General features: G+C 39.2%; 1 protein-coding gene across 1 annotated transcript in view; it reads left to right on the top strand.

Moving 5' to 3' along the window:
• Positions 1-246: 246 nt before the first annotated feature.
• PROS1 (protein S) overlaps positions 247-20,517 on the top strand; it is a 65,663-nt gene continuing 45,392 nt past the window's right edge. Inside the window, exon 1 of the mRNA XM_080919028.1 lies at positions 247-409. Within this exon, the coding sequence (XP_080775154.1) occupies positions 334-409 (76 nt within the window). The 5' untranslated portion in view covers positions 247-333. The remainder of the gene's footprint in view (positions 410-20,517) is intronic.

Here is a 20,517-nt window from a genome sequence, read left to right as displayed (position 1 = left end):
CTAAAGAAACGAAGTGAATGATGCAGGGCTGGGGACACTGACAAAGGACCTCAGATAAGCTTTCCTAGGCCTCTGACCTCTCTCCGCACCCCACCCCCAGCTGCGCGAAGAGCTTCCAGGAAATGTCCCAGTCACCGCTTCCCCTCCAGGGCTGGGGGCTGGGAGCGGACCGTCCCCTCCGCCTCTGGCTGCTCCGCCCGCGCTCGGGCTGGGCCGCGGCAGAGCTGGGAGAGCAGAGCCGGGAGAGCAGAGCCCGGGCTCGCAGCTCCCCTCCGCCGAGTGACCGCACGGTCCCCGCTGCGACAGCCCTGACCCCCGGCCGCCCGCTCAGCAATGAGGGTCCTGAGCGCGCGCTTTCGGGTGCTATTGGCCTGCCTCGCCCTGGTGCTCCCTGTCTCAGAGACAAACTGTAAGTAATCCATACCTTCGCGCTTCTCCAGTCCTTTCGTGTCCTGGCTGGTAGAATTTTCTCCTAGGCTGCTTGTTGCCTCCTAAGTTTCCAGTAAGTACCCAGCGGCTCAGAGAGTGGCGCCAGCCTTAGTCTGGCACACTGAGTAAAGGTGGGACAAGATCAAAAAGCTTGCCTTGCTTTGAGAGTCATTGTCCACAGGACTGATGCCAGAACCTTGGGTGACACTAAGTGGACACAGGAATTGGATGAACATAGTTGTAAACATTGGTAGAAAAACTAAGTCAACCCTTGATTCCCTCCGGTCCTATCCTGCAACCTCTTACAGTTAACCTTCCTTTTGCAACTTTTGGACTTTGCACTTGATCGGCTTGTTTCACATTGATGAACTGTTTGAGGATTATTGAGGTTTTACTTATCATTCACTAACCTTGGCGTAAGAAGTTGCTGTTGGACATTATCTTGTAGCGAGGATCGTTTTGTACTGAGGATTCTGGCTGCCACTGATCTGAGGTGGTGGCACCTTATTTTTGTGTTTCTTGATTTTTTTTTTCCTCTTTCATTCCCAGATTTCAGGGAGACTATCGAGTTTTCTCTTAGGAATATATATATATATATATATATATATATATATATATATATATATATATATATATATATATAGAATAACAAAGGTTTGGTAAGTCTTAACTGTCAACTAAATTGTTTTCAAAAGTTTAAATATGTTCGTAACCAACAGTGCTTTCTTCTGCTCTGTTGGATTCCCAGAAACGGGCATGAGGCAATAATAACAAATAACATTTAGGCTACTAAGAGCACCAAAGAAACCTTTCAAGGATGGTAATAAGATAGGCGTTTGCTAGAATTCCAAATTTTTATTAATAAGGAGATAAGGAGAGGCAGGTATTTTTTTAATTATAACTAACTTAAAGACCAGACTGTAACTTGTTTGTTTTATGTTGAAGATAAAGAAGTTACAGTTACAAAACTACCCTCAAGTTTCTATAACAAAGATGCATGTGACTTGCACATGATCTATCTTGTTCTTTAGGACAATCCAAAGTTGTCGCACAGCAGCAGGGCGGTGTCTTTGATCCCAGCACTTGCTAGCTAAGCAGAGGTGAGCGTATCTCTGAGCTCAAGGCCAACCTATTCGACTGTTCCAGAACAGCCCAGCTACACTGAGAAACCCTGTCTCAAAACGAAGCAAAACAAAACAACAAAAAACCACAACAGAAAACAAAGCAAGATGGAGTTTGGGAATAAAGCAAGAGACAAGAGTGGCTGGCTGGCCACACGGAGACTAGACTCGTTCATTCCACAAGGACATTACAGAATGTATGATGGCCATATCCTTTCTTGTTACCTGGATTAAAAATTATCTATGGATTATTGATGAAGAAACAGACACCTATGCGCTGTTCCTCTTCCCTAAAATTTTGACTTTGTGTTTTTGGGTCTTAGTTGTCATGGGGTTTCATTGTGGTACTGAGAATTGAAACTCAGGGAGTTGGTGCATGCTAGGCCAGTGAGCTACATTCCCAAACTCCCAGCTACAGAAGAATTGACATTTAGGATATGACTAGAATTTTAAACACCTCATGCATAATCAATTATATGGTCCTAGAAATATACTGGAATAAGGGAAACCTTTCCAGAACATTTTTTTGAGAAGATGCATGAACAAGACCAAACACCACCACGACCAAGAGCCAGAGTCCCGATCTGTAGCTCTGACTGGCATGTAGGCTTCCTCTGCCTTGACCTTCTAAGTGATGGGATCACGTGCATGTGCTACCATGCCTGACTTTCATGTGCTTCCTTTAGCAAGAAAGTATTCAGTTATCAACTGACTTGCCAAATGGATTTGCATAAATAAAAACCACAAAAAATAAAAAAAAGTAAGGATCATACACGCAACAAACTTGCATTTATTGCTAATCACTCATCAGAGCGTGTGGTGTAGAGGGAAAAGGGAAGAGGAGGATATCTATTTTGGGTAGGCTCATTTGGCCTTATCCAGACTTCCCTTTTGGGTGGAACAGTCTTCTCTGTACTTCATTGACCCTTCTTTAGTATATGGTTTGTATCTGCTCTGGTCTTTCCTAACTCTCCCCTTTGCCCTGAGTTTATCCTTGTCTTTCCTTAAGTTTCCTTAAGCACTTTTCTTTCTTTCTTTCTTTCTTTCTTTCTTTCTTTCTTTCTTTCTGTCTGTCTTTCTTTCTTTCTTTTTAAGCTTTAAAATCTACACTGCTACACTGTTGGGGCGATTTTCAAATGGCTAGCTTACATTTAGGGCTTGTGCTGTAAGAGTTAGTTTCTTATATAGCAATGACAATAATGAAGTTTATGGTATATTCCTCTGCCAGAAACTCCATGCCAGCAAGTGCAGGCATGTTCTTTACATGGACATTTTCTGTCCACTAAGTTCCATATCTTCATTTCATTTTGAGGGAACTATTTAAATATGTCAGCTTTTAAATTATATGAAAATTCTATATATACATTAATTATTAAATGCATTGTAAGATGGCTATAACCTTTGAGGCCCAGGAAGAGAATGGTATATTTCAGATCATAAATGCACTTTGTATATTTATATGCACATAAATATATATATATTTATATATATGAAATTTAATATATGCAAGTATATTTAGAGAATATATACTCTTTATCTAAGATTTATCTAAGAATAACAATAATGAATTTTTGCACACTAAGGAAAGGAAGGAATACTATAGCCAGGCATCTTAGATAGGGTTTCCATTGCTGTGAAGAGACACCATGAAGGTCTTTATAAGGAGGAAATTCTTATAAAGGACATTTAATTGTGCCGGCTTCAGGTTTAGAGGTTCAGTCCATTATCAATTAGGTGGGAAACAAAGCAGCATCTAGGCAGGAAGGTGCTGGAAAAGGAGCTGAGAGTTCTATATCTTGTTCTGAAGGCAAACAGGACACTATTATCTTCTAGGCAGCTAGCAAGAGGGTTTTAAAGCCCACCACCACAGTGACACACTTCCTCTAACAAGGCCATACACACTTCAACAAGAACTCACCTCCTAACAGTGCTACTCCCTAGGCCAAGCATATAATCTGTAAGCCAGATCCAATTAAATGCCTTGGTCATCATGTCTCTTCATAGCAATGGAAACCCTAACTAAGATGAAAGTTGGTACCAGGAGTGGGATGTTTCTGTAATAGACTTAACCATGTTTTTGTTTGGATGAATGTGGAATTCGGGACTTTGGATTTGGAAAGCCATAGAATGCCTAAGTACTCAATGCATGAGCTTTTTAAGGACATTTGACAGCTGAAATATAACTGTCTTCCAGGGCCTCAAAGATGCAAGCCCTCCTCACAATGCAGAATGCATCAGAATTCCCTAGCCCATATTTATGAGTCTTTGTGTATTACCAGTTCTATCGGTGTCCGCATGGGCATGAACCTAACCTTACAGACTTTTCTTTGTTGGCTAAACAGCAAATTTCTCCAGTCTTTCTGCTCTGACTTTTCTTCCCAATTCTTTCTGTAAATCTAGCTAAGATCAAACAGCAAAGTTGAAGCCACATTTGGATGGTATGATACCTTGGAATTTTTTCCAAAGGGCTACCATGTATATCACTTTTAAAGCCTCCCCTCACATATAGTTATAAAATATGAAGAAAATGTAAACAAGTTATTTGTCTGGCTACAGTATATATAGCCTTTAGTCCAGTTCCCAAAACAGTCTTTACTTTCATTTAAAACTTCTCTAGTATTGTCATTACATTAGATGAGTGCTCCAATATTTTAAGGGTCTTCCAGAATCACCCATTAAGCTCCACTGAAAGCGTTGTACGACATTTCTAGCCTGCTTCCCAAGACTACTTCAAACCGTTCTAAACTGCATCATTTAAAAATCACAGAAATAGCCAATCCCAATGTCAAGTTTCTTGTCATCTTGACACTACTTTGGAAAAAATATTCAAGAAAGTCAGTCAAGACAAGAAAAGATTTAGTTGGGCTCCTGGTTTCAGGCTTTTTTTAGTCTGGTCACTGGTGTGACTTCTGTGCGTACAGCCATATGCTATTGCTATCTTACAGAAGCACTGTTCTCTTACCTTACTGAGGTTACAAAGCAGAAGAAAGTGCTTGTTTTTCATACATTGCCCCCTCCCTCTCAATCCATCTTATGGCTACTCCTTTGATGAAGACAGAACACTCTCTCTCCAAACCACTTACTATAGACTCCACCCTGAACATTGTTGCTTTGGGGATGGAACTGTCAACATTTGAGTTTCTTTAGTATACTTGAGAGTTAATCCATAACAAAGAAGAAGTTAGAGAGGAGGTTAGGAAAATGATATAGATTGAACCAAAGAATGGTTTATGATCAGCCACAGATAGGGAAAGCAAAGCCACGAGCATTTAGTTAATCTATACAGAGGAACTCATGTGACTCTTCCTCAGAGAGTGCCTTAAGAGGACTAAATTTATTTGTCTTTAGTCCTGTGTGACAACTAGAAGTCGCATGGCTTCTAGTCATATCAAGTCATATAGCTTGAGGCACTTTAGTTAGGACAATCCTGGGAAACTCATACAGGGATTTGTTTTTACATTTTTGCTTTGTTGTCCTATAGCTAGGTTCTGCTCGTACAGAAATATTGAGACTTATAAGGAATGCACTCAAGAGAAACTACTACCTTTTACCTTATTAAAATATAGGAGTAATGTAGTCATTTGATATTCACATGATGATACTTTGATCATCTGCTGAAACCTTTCTTTCAGCTCAGTCAGAATTCACAGGAGCTGAGAGAGGTAGGACCACAACAGTCACAGAATATCACCACATCACAGGTGCTTTTCCTTTTCCTTCATTCTTCACCTGAGTCTTGTAGCTGTAGCAAAGGAGCAATATCTAGTCTTATGGTTTAAATGCCTGGGGGACCTCAATCAGGTCTTGGCTTAGCTTGGCTCTGAAGCTCTATGATTGACAGCTTGCATCGAGTCACAGAGAGCATCAGAAGAATGGTTCTCCCAGGGAAAGGCTACTGAGGCAGAAAGCAGATGGAAGAAAAGTACTTTCTGCCGCAGTATGCTGCCTTCTTTCCAAAGAAAGGTACACAATGGAGTACAGGCAGTGACTTTAAGCCTCTTTTGAATCTCTCTTGCTTAGTGGGTAGAACTTGGTAAACATGCCATTATGGCACTTTTTTTTTAAATCAGTCTTGTTGTCAGGATATTTTTTCAGTGTTTGTTTCAGTAAGAACAATTCTACACTTCCTGTGTCTATGCCTCCCTGCCTGTGGGTGAGCCATCTTCTTGTAACCCTGACTTTTATGTTGCAAAGGCACTATTTTTCTTGTTTGCTGTCTTGACTTCAGCATAATGATGTTTTTCTCTCCCAAGTAGTACGAACATCAGGTGACCATACTCTAGTCCTAGATTTAATAAGGGGGAAAGGATAGTTAGGTTCTCTTGCGAAAGTGTTTCTTCCAAGTCTCCAAATTTCTGTGTGAGTAAAACCTAGGTATAGGAAAACAAAGCAAAAACATAAAAACAAGTCTCTGTATGAGTTTCCCAGTACTGTCCTAACTAATTTGTCCCTCAAGTTATAAGACTTGAACAAAAGACATTTATAGTCCTAAGAATCTGGAGTATAAGTCTCAAATCAAATTCTTTCTTCTTCAAAGTATGCAAGAAGATTTGTTCCATGCTTTTACTTAGTAACACATAGCCTCAGGTGTCCCTTGCTTTCTTCTTATGTTTTCACATTCACATCTGTGCATTTCTCTTCCTCCACAGTCCTTTTTAAAAATAATATTACTGGTGATGAGTTATAGCCTTAGTGGCCTTATTTTAGTATGATCATCTACTAAAACCCTGTTTCTAAACCAGTAAATATTTATGGGAGTGGAGAAATGGGGCTTTAGTAGTCACAAAATATTACATCACTGCATCTCTTTCTCCTTAATTCTTGATCTAAATTGTTTAACTGTAGTAAAGCAGCAATATCTACTAACAGTTGCTGATACAAATAGTATAGCACCTTTTTTTCATCATTGAATTGGAATTTTATTGCAAGTTAATACAATGGAAAATAGACATTTTAATTTTGTGATATTACAGAGTGAGCAAATATTATGTTTCCTGAACAAAAGACCTCAGCAATAAAATAAATGGGAGGCATTATCGGTATCCATTTCAATAAAAGTGGGAAAGAAAAGCAGCTGATTAGCAATTGAGTAGACTTGTCTGAACACGTTCTTTAAAGTTCCCCCAGGCCATTTCCAGTCCCTTTCTGTGCACATAAAGCACTTTATCTGTTCATCAGGCGTCTCTGGCATGCTTCTACTTGTCAGCAAGGTCTCCGGTGCAGTCTTTGTCATGGAACACATATTTTTGTATTTGGTATTGTCGTTTTCTCTTTACTCTATCTAAATTGAAGATATTTTTTTCTCTCATCAGAAACATCCCCAGCACAGAACACAGTTTCCCTTCCCTCCACTCATCCTAGGGTTCCTCTCTCCCCTCTTCCCTAAATCCACTTCCCTTCTGTTTCTTTTCAGAAAAGACCTGGCTTCCAAGAGATGATAACCAAACATGACAAAAACAGGAGAAAATGTGACAAGGTAGAAGTGCTCACAAAAAGGCTGACAAAATAGCCCAATAGGAGGGAAATAGTTCCAAGGACAGGCCAAACAGTCAGAGACACGCCTACTTCTACTTGTATGAATCCAACCCAACCCCCCCAAAAAAACAAAACCAACCAACCATCCATCCAAACAAACAAACAACCCCCCCAAACTCTAAGCTAACAACCATAACATATATGCAGATTACCTGGTGTAGACCCATCTGGCCAGTACTTGGCTCTTCGGTCTCTGTGAGCCCATGTGAACCCTGCTTAGTTGATTTGGTGGGTCATGTTCTCCTGGTGCCCTCTATCCCTTCTTACTCCTGCAATTTTTCCTCTTCCACTTCTACAGGGGTCCCTGGGTTCTGAGAGGAGGCACCTGACGAAACCTCCAATTTAGACTCTGTTTCCATAATGTCTGGCTATGGGGTCTCTGTATCGGCTCCTATCTGCTGCTGGAAGAAGCAATATCTAGTAATAATTATTGATGCACAAAGTATATTAACTTTAACACACACATTTAAAATTCTTTGAGAATTTTAGACTGTGGTTTGAAAATTATTGTTACTAGGGCAGGTGTGGTAGCACACTCCTTTAGCACCAGCTCTCAGGAAGCAGAGGCTGCCAGATCTCTGAGCTTGTGGCCAGCCTGGTCTGTATAATGAGTTCTAGGGCTGTTGGGGCTCTATGTAAAGGGATCCTGTCTCAAAAACACAAGCAAATAATGATTTGTTAGTTCACTGAGAATCTCATACAGTGTATTTTGGTCATATTTATACCCCTCTTCAAATTCCTCCAAGATCCACCCACCTCCATACCCACCTAACTTTGTGTTTCTTTAAAACAAACAAATAAACAAAACAAAACAGAAAAACCCATGAAATCCATTTTGTGTTAAACATATACTCTTGTGTGTTGTCCACTGGAGTATGTTCCATGCACTAGGGGCTACACTAACTTTCCTTGTCCCAGCAGGATGAGTTTAGGTGGGCATAACGTCTTACTCTTATCTGGTAACTACTTAGAAATTGGACTCCCAGTTATTTGGGATCCCAATATTAGATCAATCAATCACTCTATAAGGCTACTTCCTCAGTATTTGAGTATACAATAAGAACAGTGAAAACTATGAAAATTTCCCATTGATATTGGTGTTATTCTTCAGTTAGAGTTAATGTTATATGAGTATAGGACACTGATTAAGTCTATTAAAACTGGTGATAATGGATAAAATAAACCAAAATAAATGTCTCTGGGTATAAGCTATTAATTGTCCACAGCAGAAGAACCTCGGTTCTTATCAACAATCTGCTGATTGCATTATCTTTAATTTGCAAATGCATAAAGAATACTAGGCCTTGTTGGTGACATTAGTGTTTTTATTTCTGTGTGAGCCTCGATGTACAAAAGCTTACATGGCAGTGTTTCTATGTCACCATCATTATGTTTGTGACTGTCTTCTGCCCGTCTTTTGCCTTTAAAGTTATATTATTATTATTATTATATTATTATTATTATTATTATTATTATTATTATTGCAGGTGTGATTACGTGCATGTGTGTGTGTGTGTGTGTGTGTGTGTGTGTGTGTGTGTATGTATTCTCCCATTAGCATGCCTTTTGATGGACTTTGCCAGTGTCTGTGCTGGTATCAGTGTGTGATAGGCCATGTAGATGGTCTTTGCTTCAGCATGAAGCCATGTTAATGTCCATGGGCTTTGCAGCTGCTGCTCTGCCACTTGAGGCCAGGTCTAGGCTCATGGTCCTGCCGCACCCAGGAGCCATGTTGGTCTTCTGTCCTGTTGCCACAAACCATGTGGAAGCCTATGATCCATGCTCGCTCTGAGGGTAAAGAACGAGAAAACTGCTTTTGCAGTGATACGATTGTAGACCCACAGTTGAGAAAAAGGCACATGGTAACTCATCACTTCTGTCTCCAAAAAGTAGCAGCCTAAACAGGAAGCCACTGGAGTGAACTCTTATAAAGTGAGAAAGGGATGCTGAAGTTAGCGCTCCACAGTTGACGGCTTCTGATGAGGGAACCACTTCCTTCTGTTTATGAAGCATAGGGCTAACACAAATTGTATTTGTTTTTCTTTTTCTTTAAAAAAAATTTAATTATAATTTGGGGGAGGCAGGGGAGGTCATGAGGGTGGTGGAGGCAGACATGGGAGGACTGGGAAATGAATGTGACAGTTTGCATGATGTGAAATTCCCAAAGAATCAACGAAAATATTATGTAGGAAAAACAGAAACAAACAAACTCTAAAACACTTACAATTAGATATTTGGAGATTATTTGGAGATTTTGGAGTGACTGTTATGATTCCGTAGCCAATCCGATCTCAAGAGAAGGTTATAAAACTTTAAACTAATGCCTTTGACAGATGCAGCAATAAAAATTCAAGGATTCTGACCAAAGACAAAGTACACAGATTCTCACATAAAGTCCGCTGTGTTTTATGTAACTCTCTTATCCCATCGGGTCACATGAAGTCCAACATACTTGTGTGAGGTGTGCAATGGAGGTGGTGCCTTCCTTAGCGGAGAAGTAACAAGTCACATTTTTCTTTTTATTCAAACAGTTCCACTCCAAGGAAGTTCCAGTCATATTTCGTGAACTTTGTCAACTCTCTGTCAGATCCACTTTCCCTCTCAGGTTAAAAGTGATGATGCCTCTTTGCCTGAGTATGAGTACCCATTACCTACTCAACCTTTGTCAGCATTTTATACAGAGTTGAAACCATTTAACTATCTGCTTATAATTTGTGGTAGACAGAATAATTAACTGTGTCCAGAACAAACACCAGATGGGGACTTAAGAGTCGTTACACTGAGTTTGTGTTGATATGGCAGAATGAATTCACAAAACAGCTGATTTTGAAGTTATTCTTATAATGAGAACTCTGGCTTCTCTTCTCCCTTCCCCATTGGTAGTAATAATAGGTGTGGTTTACAATTATCCCATGTTAACATAAATACTCCTTGTACTTTAAAAATAAAATATTTTTTGGTACTTTCTACACTGTTAATCTTTTTAAGATAATTTCTTGTATTTTAAAAGTAAAATAATTTTTTGGCACTTTCTAGATTGCTACTCTCTCTAAAATGATTTCATCAGTTAAACATTATGGTTCCTACCTGCTATTTCCAGGACTCAGGGAACCCAAGGTAGAAGGATTGTTGAGACTTCCAGGGGAGCTTCCGCTATACTGTGAGGCTTTGTCAAGACAAAAAAAAAAATATGAAACATAACAAAATACAATAAAATTGTCTCTTGGCCAAACATTTATTTCCCCCTGTGACCAAGGCAGCTCAGTAAGTCAACAGGGTCGCCTGGGGAGGAATGTGGATGGACAGGAAAAGGACAATTGGACAACCTTGTAACAGGACTCCAGCCAGTTCTGAAGCTGAAGCTTTTCCAGTCTGTTTTCTATCATTCTAGGTGCATAGAAAGGCTGTGGTCAGTCCTAAGGTATAAACAGTAGTTAAGGAACAAACAAAGCGTAAACAAAGCTCCCATGATTACTGTCTTCTCGGGTCTTAACAAGACTCATCAAGATACAAAGAACACATTCCGAAGCTTTTATTCATCTTGACCCTACTTCTAACCCAAAGTCAAATTCCTGCCAAATTCCTAGAAAGGCCCCCAAATCTCTCCACACCGCTGTGTCTCTAAGTACACAGACAAATGTACTCATGGTTCAGTTTTTGCTGTTGTGTGTACACGCTCAGCTATTAAGTTTCTGCATTTTTAGACCTTCTCTTTATCTTTCATGGTAGGCTTCACCAAGGTACTGTTTTTTTTTTTTTTTTTTTAAATTAGCAATCATTTATTTGGAAAGCACAGTGTGTTTTAGTGCATATATACTCAAGAAATGACTAAATCATGGATTTTAGTGATTCTCATTTCTTTGTGGTGAGAGCATTTAAAATTCTTTTTAAATATTTTTTTAAAAACTCAGTATGCCATTAATAACATGGGGCTTCCTTTGGAACTGGTCAGCTTACTTGCTTAAACTTCTTTTTAGAGATTCCAAGGTTTTATTTATTATTATATTTTACTTTTGTGTGGTGCACAAGTCCTTATGTGTGAGTGTGTGTCCTATGCAGTACAGTTGTAGTGGTTAAAGGACAACTTTGTGGAGTTGCTTCTATTCTTCACGTGGGTCCTAGAGAGAAAACTGGGTCCTCAGTCTTGGCAGCCAGCAACTTCATAAGCCTAAACTTTCTCTCCAAAGTAATCTACATTCTCATCAAGAAAATACCTAACCCAACAATAATGTAACATTTGTTCCATAATTTTCTCAATATGCATTTTGAGATATTCAAAACATAAACAAATGATGCTTATTTGATACATGGGGCTGGAGAGATGCTGGGTAGTTACGAGCAGGTACTAGTCATGCAGTTAACTAGAGTTTAGTTCCCCGCACCCACCTCAGATGGCAAACACCAGCTCCATTCCAGCTCCAAAGCACCTGACATCTTTGGTCTTTTACAGACACACAGACACATGAGTATAAATAACAAAATAAAAACAAAAATTTTAAATGTTATTTGTTTTAGATACAACAAACTATACAATTAACTTTTTTTTCTTACTTTGTGTTCATTGTAATTATCTAGCAAGAAGAGTATTTGGGAATATTTAGCATGCTTCCAACCTCTTGCCTATCTCAATGATACTGAGAGACACATTTTCATGACATTTTTAAAAATATGACCGTATTAATTTCATGGGCTTGATTTCCTGGGAATAGAATTGTCAGCTGAATATCTAAATAGTATGTCTGTTTGGAAGGTTTCAGATACAAATTGTGAATCTCTCCTGGGAAATCTGCTTTAAATAGCAGATATTGCCTTCATAGTTGCCAACAATAAACATTAACGTAAGGAAAATCTTTGGACATGCAGTAATTGAACAATAAGAGGAGATGATTTCGGGGGAAGTAGAGGAATAGATAGAATTTTAATCCTAACTTGACTTTAAACTTCTTTTTAATCACTATTCAACTATGTTTGGTAATGTAGCCTTTCAGTTTATCCTCTTCCTGGGGAGGATTCAGGAATTCTGATAACATTTGCTTTCAACTTCATTTTTGTGTTGGTCCTGTGTTATCTATTTTAAAATGCCTATTGCTGTTTCAGTTTATATTCTTCTTCTTATGAATGTGTAAGTTCTATTTATATGTTAAGATGTTCAAGCCCTTTTCATTGCTTTTTCCGAGTTTGCATCTTGGCTTTCTGTGAACTTTTATGCCACTTGCTCTTTGACAATTTCATTGATGTAAGTGAAGCTCTGATTCCCCTCCCCGCCCCCAAGTGCTCCAGCATCACCGTAGCTTATCCTTCCTCCCTGCAAGGTTTGTTTCCCCACATCCCTGGGGCTTGTTTAGTTTTGCTTTACTGAAACAGCCTCTGTGTTTTAGTGAACAGGCATTTTAGGATTTATAAGCCAACTCTATGTTTATATGGCTTCCCATTTTGGTTTGGATTTGAGTTATAAAAGGATACCCCATACTTCAATAAAATAGAGACTTGGGAAAATGCTGTGGTAAAACAGTAGAAACCCACGATGTTACAGAAATCAATAGCACCAACTGGCAGATGATTAAATGACAGAACTCAACTGTGGTTGTTCCAGTGAACTTAGTTTGATCCAGAGCAACACAGCCCTCATACCACACATTCAACACACATCACACACACACACACACACACACACACACACACACACACACACCACACCACACACAATCCAGTGAACTTATTTGATCCAGAGCACCACAGCCCTCATACCACACATTCAATACACATCTCTCTCTCACACAAACACAACTTACATAACACCCACATACAATACATACACAATCCAGAACGTACACATCACACACACACACACACACATACACATCACAATGAGATGTTTTGTTTTACTGAAACAGATCATGCGTTTTGGTGAACACATGACATTTTAGTCTGAATGACAGGAGTGAACTTGAGTTTGGTCCAGTGAACATAGGTTGATCCAAAGCAAGACACACATTGAGGGAAGGGATTTGATGAAGATCGCTCATTTAGGATTCTTTTAAAGGATTATATTCTGTCTAGAATTTTTAGACTATTGTCATTAGCACTAATTAGCTTTCAGTCTTTTTCTTTGGATATTCCTGGTAATCACTCATGTTATTGCAAGGATATTTTGGTTTTGCTCATAATTATACCGACACAGGGCTGGGGACATGCTCATCTTCAGGCCACTGGATCGAAAGATGAAAGGTAGAACCCAACCTGTTTGTTATTCTGCACACAATCATCTTAATAACTTGATAATTACATAGTTATATTTTTTTTCCTTAGGAAAGGAAATATGTTGCCTAGACTGGCCTCAAATTCCTGGGTCCTCTGCCTCAACTTCTCCAGTGCTTGGGAGGAATTTGCCTTCACATCTAAGGTCAATGCCTACTTTTATTATCTCCAGATTAGACCATCATATGATGTCTTCGTTGCTTTTTCTGTCTTTATATGAATCATAGTGTTTCTCCTCATGCTGGAAATCTTATACTTACATGTTACGAACCCTGCAGCTGAGTTATCACCCAGTGTCTCTGTGTGAACTGTTATGATGACTTCCGTTCTTCTCTCCTCTCTCTTACCGGTAGTCTAAAGAGTGAATCCTTCGCAGGTTCTGATCTCTGAATGTTCTGTCTGTAAAATTTTATTTTAGGTAGGTCCTAGAAAATATTTTTAATTTTTGTTTTAGCACTTTTCTGTTTTGGTAATTTTGTTGTAGGTTTTTGTATTTTACTTGGTTGTATGTTTGGTTCCCCCACCCCCCATAAATGTATTACCTTGTTAAGTCATTTTGATGATGTTCATTACCTTTAATTTTTTTTTTAAGTTCTGGAAAGTATCTGTTTTTCCAGATCAAGTCAGTTTTCTTGATGTTTCCTTATTTTCCTTTCATTTTACTTTATTTGAGATCAGGTATCAATATGTGGTGCAGGGTAGGCCAAATTTGTGATCTTACCTCTATTTACAAGTGGATAAAAAGCTTGCACTGGACTTTCTCTCTGAAACTTTTTTCCCTTTATAAAAGATTTGTTAATTTATTACATATTAAGTACACCATAGCTGTCTTCAGACACCCCAGAAAAGGGCATCAGATCTCATTACAGATGGTTGTGAACCACCACAGGGTTGTCGGGATTTGAACTCAAGACCTCTGTAGAGCAAGTAGTGCTCTTACGCCATCTCTCCAGCCCCTCTCTCTGAACGTTTAACCCGATCTTCCCCCTTTCTTTCTCTAATAAGTTTTCATCTGATTCTATCGTTACTTATATTAGACTTTGGCCATCCCACAAAGATTTCTGAGAGGCTGATACAAATTAATAGTGAAGAGTAAACCTGTAGCACATGACCCATCAGTATCCTGAAAACTTTACTTGCATATACACATCTTAAGCAGCCGAGAATATGTTGAGTCAAAGGGGAACCGACTGAACGCTGTAGTTCTTTTTTTCATAATCTCTTTTTGTGTATGTACTTTGGTCGCTCACAGAGCTCAGAGACTGCATGTTAGGTTGGAGTTCTCTTTCATGAGCTGGTCTGGGGAGTGGACTCAGGAGGACATGTCACTGCTAAGGGCATGCTGGGCCTCCCGCAGCTCCATAAGCCACTGCAAGCCTCTAAACTCACTTCCACTTTGTTGATTTCAGAGGTCTGGGGGAGACTGCAAGGAGGGGGGACATTACTGAATGAGGCCAGCTCTTCAGTGTTGCTGTCCCCAGACAGCCAGCCAGTTATTTTTCCAGACATAAGCACAGACACAGGCCAGTGAACTATTAGCGCTGATGCCATCTTAACAAAATAGGTCAAAGTGAACAAAGACAATTTTTTTTTTTGCATTCATTCCTTGGTACATGACGTCAAATTCAGGTTATGATTTGGTGTTCCCGATGGGCAGATTAGAATGAGCGGGAAGCTGACTGTGTAAATATCTTACTCTAGCTGAGAAAGGGGCCCCTGGTGTAACTTCACAGAGTTATATAGTATAGCAACTGGGAGAACAGCAAGGCCTAGAAAATCTTTCTGTCTTACCTTGCCAAATATCGAACTTCATATATCAAACCTCAATCAAGCCTTGTCCAATAAAGAATCTCCATGTGTGTCTTTGCTAAAAGAAACAAATTAAAGAAAAAGATGACATTAAGTTGTTTTTATTTTTGTGGGATTTTTTTTTGGGGGGTGGTAAGTTTGCCACTTTGGATTTAAATAACCTTTACTGCTTCTTCTTTCTCTGACTAAATCAAAGGCTCCAACCTTGGGAAGACAGTGGTCTATTCTGTTTCCCTCTAGAATAGGGGCTGTAAATTAAAGCTGTAATTAAATCCTGGAGTCAGGAGAGGCCCACCTCACTTCTTGTTGTAGATAAACAGTCCAGAGGGTTGTTTTTCTGTTCAGCAACTGAATTGTCCCAGAGTGAAGGTCAGTGGTCAAATTATTCAACGACACCAGTGGTGCCTCTACTTCTAAATGAACCCCAGTCTCACTGATTTCATATGGTGCAGTGTTACTTTTGCACATCACACGTAATTATTTCTCCTCCACATCCCAGATTCAAATCCTAACCCAAACCCATCCTATGATCCTTAACCCTTTAAAAAACATTTCTCATCAACGTGCTTATGGTTTAATCCTTTGGAAGCCCTTGTTTATAGTTCACATTTCTAAAAATACTCTTTAACCATTGTCTAACCTTTAGCATAGGGGCATAAAAAATGGTATCCCAGCACCACGGTGCAAAATATTAAACAAGTTATAAAGTTTAGGCAAAAGTAAGTACGATGCCCCTCAGTCAAAGAAAATACTGTCATTGCCAAGAATAAAACACAAAATACATACAGACCTAGCATTGTACTGTGGACGAGGAACAAACCTTCCCAGAATTTGGTCATAATTTAAAGGGATGAAGAACCCACTTAAGAATGTCTATCTTTGGATTTTTTTTTTCATTCCCACAAAAGCCACAGTTTCAAAATGTTCCCTACACTGCCAAATATTTAGAGATTAAAATCTAATTATTTTAAGTGAAAAATTCCGCATCTATTCCTCATCGTTAACTCAAGATTGTTGTGTGCTAATGCAGTTTTGGTTTTCATAAGCTTTTAGGAAAGCCAGCTACTTCAGCCATTGAGCCATGAGAAGAGCTGGTCTGCTTGCATGGTGAAAGGCATTTCCCTCCTGCACGAGACACCAAATCACAAACACAGACATCAACACTGCCAAGATTCTCCTCTTACACACGTTCTTTCACAAGAAGTTTTTAATTCTTGGGATGCCCAGTAAAAAGGACTCAGGGAGAAGGACAGAAAGCAAACCTAAATAAGAAACCAGCTTGGTAGAAGGAATAGACAGCTGTCTTTGATAAAGACCAGGTGTCAAGGTGGAAAAGCTGTAGAAGATGAAGTGCTCTACAAGTTGGAATCTCTTCCACCATTCTGTTACCTCCTCCTGACTATTGAGTATGTTTTGGGTGGAAAGACTTTGAAAATACTAAAAAATCACTTTAACCACATTCTTCTTGACACATTCCCATCAAAGTCTTCACGGTCGAACTTAATATTTTTTAAGTTAACTTATTCTTTCACAGTTTCATGCATATACATAAGACACTTGGTTACACTTGTCCCTCACTGTCTCTTAATCCATTGCCACTTCCCAATCTCCCTCTCACCTTCCTCCTAGCAAGTCTCTGTTCTGCTTTTATCTCTTTCCCTTTTCTTCATCTCTTGCTGGGTTTACTTATGGCTGCTCCTTGTAAAAACAGATGAAGAGCAATGCACAGAACCATCATCAGTTGATTCAGCATAGAAGACAATGACTTCCTCTCCCTATTGGCTGCCAAAAGCTCTACCGGACAGCATGGTCCAAGGAGGTCCAAATAAGAGCTCAATCTTCTTTAGACCTATTACAAAAATTTCTTATTTCTGGGAGACTTAATCAGTCAGTGTCTATTCATCCTAAGTTTCCCAGGATAAACAGGCATGATCCCATCAAAGTTCATTGGGAGAACCAATGAGTTTATCAGCTTCACTGATAAGGCACAGTACCAGTAATACTGTGAATATTTCCCCTAAAAATTTTTACCCAACTTGGATAATGACTTTCCTGTAGCCTTATAGATGGAGCCCCAATTCCCTTTCTGACCTGTACACTCTAGCTCTTCCCCAAGGTCAAGAGCTGTCTGGAGAGAATTACATACAGTAGGGTATGGAAATACCTCAAGCTCGTCAACAAACCCACTTGTGATAAGTTTTGCAAGAGGGCACAGCTGAAGTTGACTGTTATTGGATTGTCATATAGAACAATATCCTATATATACTACTACTGGGTGCCTTGCTCATGCTGTGCTCTTTTTTGTTGTTGTTGTTAAAGATGTATGTATTTTATGGATGAGTACAGTGTTGGTGTCTTCAGACACACCAGGAGAAAGCATCACATCTCATTACAGATGGTTGTGAGTCCCTATGTGGTTTCTGGGATTTGAACGCAGGACCACTGGAAGAGCTGAGCCATCTCTCCAGCCCCCATGCCTTGCTCTTGAGTTAGAATTTTATAGCCCTTCTCCCCAAGGTTATTCTTGTAAATTCATTCTGCCCTTATCTTCTGAGACATTCGCTGAGCCCAAAATCAGTATCTTTCAAAAAAATTATTGTGATTGTGTGTACATGTGACTGTTTATTATCTGTGTGTGTTTGGCCAGCACACATGTTGAGTCTTCTTTCCTACTGCCTTCAAGATTCTGGTGGCGGGGAGAAGTGTCAAATAACATAATCAGACTTCCATATAAAGTCCTTGTATTCTCTGAGCCATCTTATTGGATGACATACAAGTTTAATATATGTTTTCAAATTTAATTTACTTTTATTGTTGTTGTTGTTGTTGTTATACTTATTCACTTTTCATTCTGCTCACTGCAGAATGGTCACCTCCTGGTCACCGCCTCCCACAATCCTTCTCCCCAGCTTCCCTCATCTTCTCCTGGAAGCAGGTAGGGTTCCCCCACCCAAATGTTTGTGCATATCAAGTTCCTGTGAGTGCTTCTTCTCCCACTGAGGCCAAATAATGCAACCCAGCTAGAATACATCTCATGTACAGGCCACAGCTTTCGGGACAGCCCCTACTCCAGTTGTTCGAGACCCACATGAAGACCAAGCTGCACATCTGCTACATATGTGAAGAGAGGCCTAGTTCCAGTCCATGTTTGCTCTTTGGTCAGAGGTTCAGTCTTTCAGAGCCCCAAAGGCCCACATTAGTTAACTTCCTGTGGGGTTCCTGTCCCCTTAGTGACCACAATCCTTCCTCCTGTCTTCCATAAAAGTCTCCATGCACCGTCTACTGTGGGTATCTGCATCTGTATGAATCAGCTACTGGGTGGAAGCCTCAAAGAAGACAGCCATACAAGACTCCCGTCTGCAAGCATAAGCTTAGTATTTTTAACGGAAGAACTGCTGGAAAGTGAATACGTTATTTAAAAATGGATTTAACCTTGATGTTTGTTGCTGTTATTGAGCCAATATTTTTATTGTTCTGTGTTACCATTTTGCTCAGATCGAATTACATATGTGCTTTGAAGTTCAAAAATTCAACGTTTGTGTGAAATGTATTACAAAATAGCATTGTTAAACACTTCCAAGTAATGAAACGGCTGCTCATGTAGGGCAGGCATTATTGACATTGCTGCCGTTTATCAGGCAGTGATCCAGTTGGCAGGTAGCACGTTCATCCTTGTCCTTTGTGCACACAGAGCCTTGAGTCTTTACTTTTAATGAGCAGTGATTAAATGACCAGAGATAAGAGTTATAAATACAACTATTTACTCAGCCATCAAACATTTCTCTTTCAGAAAGAGATCTACAGCAGTATTACTTATTTCAGTTATTTTTTAATATTTCCTTATTTGCGAGATTATAATATAATAAAACAACTTACCCCTTTTTTTCTCCCTCCTAACATTCCCATATACTCTTCTCTTTCAAATTCATAACCTCCCTTCTATTAAAGATTATCCCATGTATATATCTACATATTCCTAAGTATAACCAGTCTGGTCTGTGTGTATGTTTCAGTGCTTACTGTTTTGGATAACCAATTAGTGTGCTCTTTGACGATGCAGAGTATTTTCATCCGTCTCAGCACTTCTTAGTTGACCGTAGCTCTTTATGGAGGGTTAAGGTGTCTTGGCTCTCTTCCCCTGTCTACTTTGGCATGGCTATTGTTGTCCTTGTTAGGTTCATGTTTAGGCAGTCATGTTGATGAGATTTTATCGATGTGTTTTCTGACATTGCTAGGAGACACAATCTCACAGCAGTCTCTCTGATCCTCTGGCTTTTGCATACCATCTCCCACAATATTCTCTGAGCCTTGGGTGCTGAAGTTTGTTTGGTGTATCCACTGGGATCCGGTTCCACATGTTCTACATTTTGATTAGTTATAATTTTCTGTAATAGACTCTATCTGTTGCAGTGAGGCACTTCTTTGATGAGGGGTGAAGACTATCTTGTGTGCATAAGGACAAATATTTAGATCGTATTTATGGACTGTGCTGGTTTAGTAAAATGGTGGTTGTAGGCTGTCTTTCAAGATCCATGGCTTTGCTAGCCCTGGGTAATTGGCTGGATTACCAGAACCAAGTTTTGTTTCTGTTTTGTTGAAGAAATCCAGTTAGAGAGCTGTTCATTAGTGCAAAAGTATCCTTGTCACTGGTCTACTCTTAGAGTTAACCTGCCATGGTGGTTGTTGTTGTGGTTCATAGACATCATAGTTGGGTAGGACTTTTGATTACTTCTCTCCTTTGGAAAATTGTATTTCACTTTCTGGTATCATATACATATATATATGTGTGTGTGTATGTATGTATATGTACATATGTATATATACATATATATGTAATATATTTTTACTTGTTATATGGTTTTACCTACTATAGTACCTCCTTTAGGTAGATAGTAAATAATATGATGCTTATGACTGCTTCAGACATCCTCACTAATTTTCTCTCCTGTGTTCGTCTCACTCCCCTATTCCTAATCAGAGGTCCCCCTCTTTTTACCTTCACCCAATTAAATTGTGTATTCCCTGCTATCCCCCTGACATATTTCACCTTTGAAAGAGTTTCAGTGGTTCACGCAGACTTTATCAATCCACCTTTTTCCCCTTACCCATCCTTTTCTCAAGCTTTGAGAATATATTGCTTAATATAATTATGATACACAGACATGAAATAAACCCGTGTTTGTAGACTTTCTTTTCTTCATAGCAAACAGAATTATTAATGCATACAATCTAAAAAATCTAGATTTTACTTACGCTTAAAATTTTTAGTCTAAAAATTATCATCCAGTCTATATATTATATTATACTATACTATACTATACTATATTATATTATATTATATTATATTATATTATAGTTTACATTT

Source organism: Micromys minutus, assembly GCF_963924665.1.
Source record: "Micromys minutus genome assembly, chromosome: 7".
In the NCBI taxonomy this organism is placed as follows: Eukaryota; Metazoa; Chordata; class Mammalia; order Rodentia; family Muridae; genus Micromys; species Micromys minutus.
Note: the sequence above shows the minus strand (reverse complement) of the source record. Positions and strands in the feature narration are given on the sequence as shown.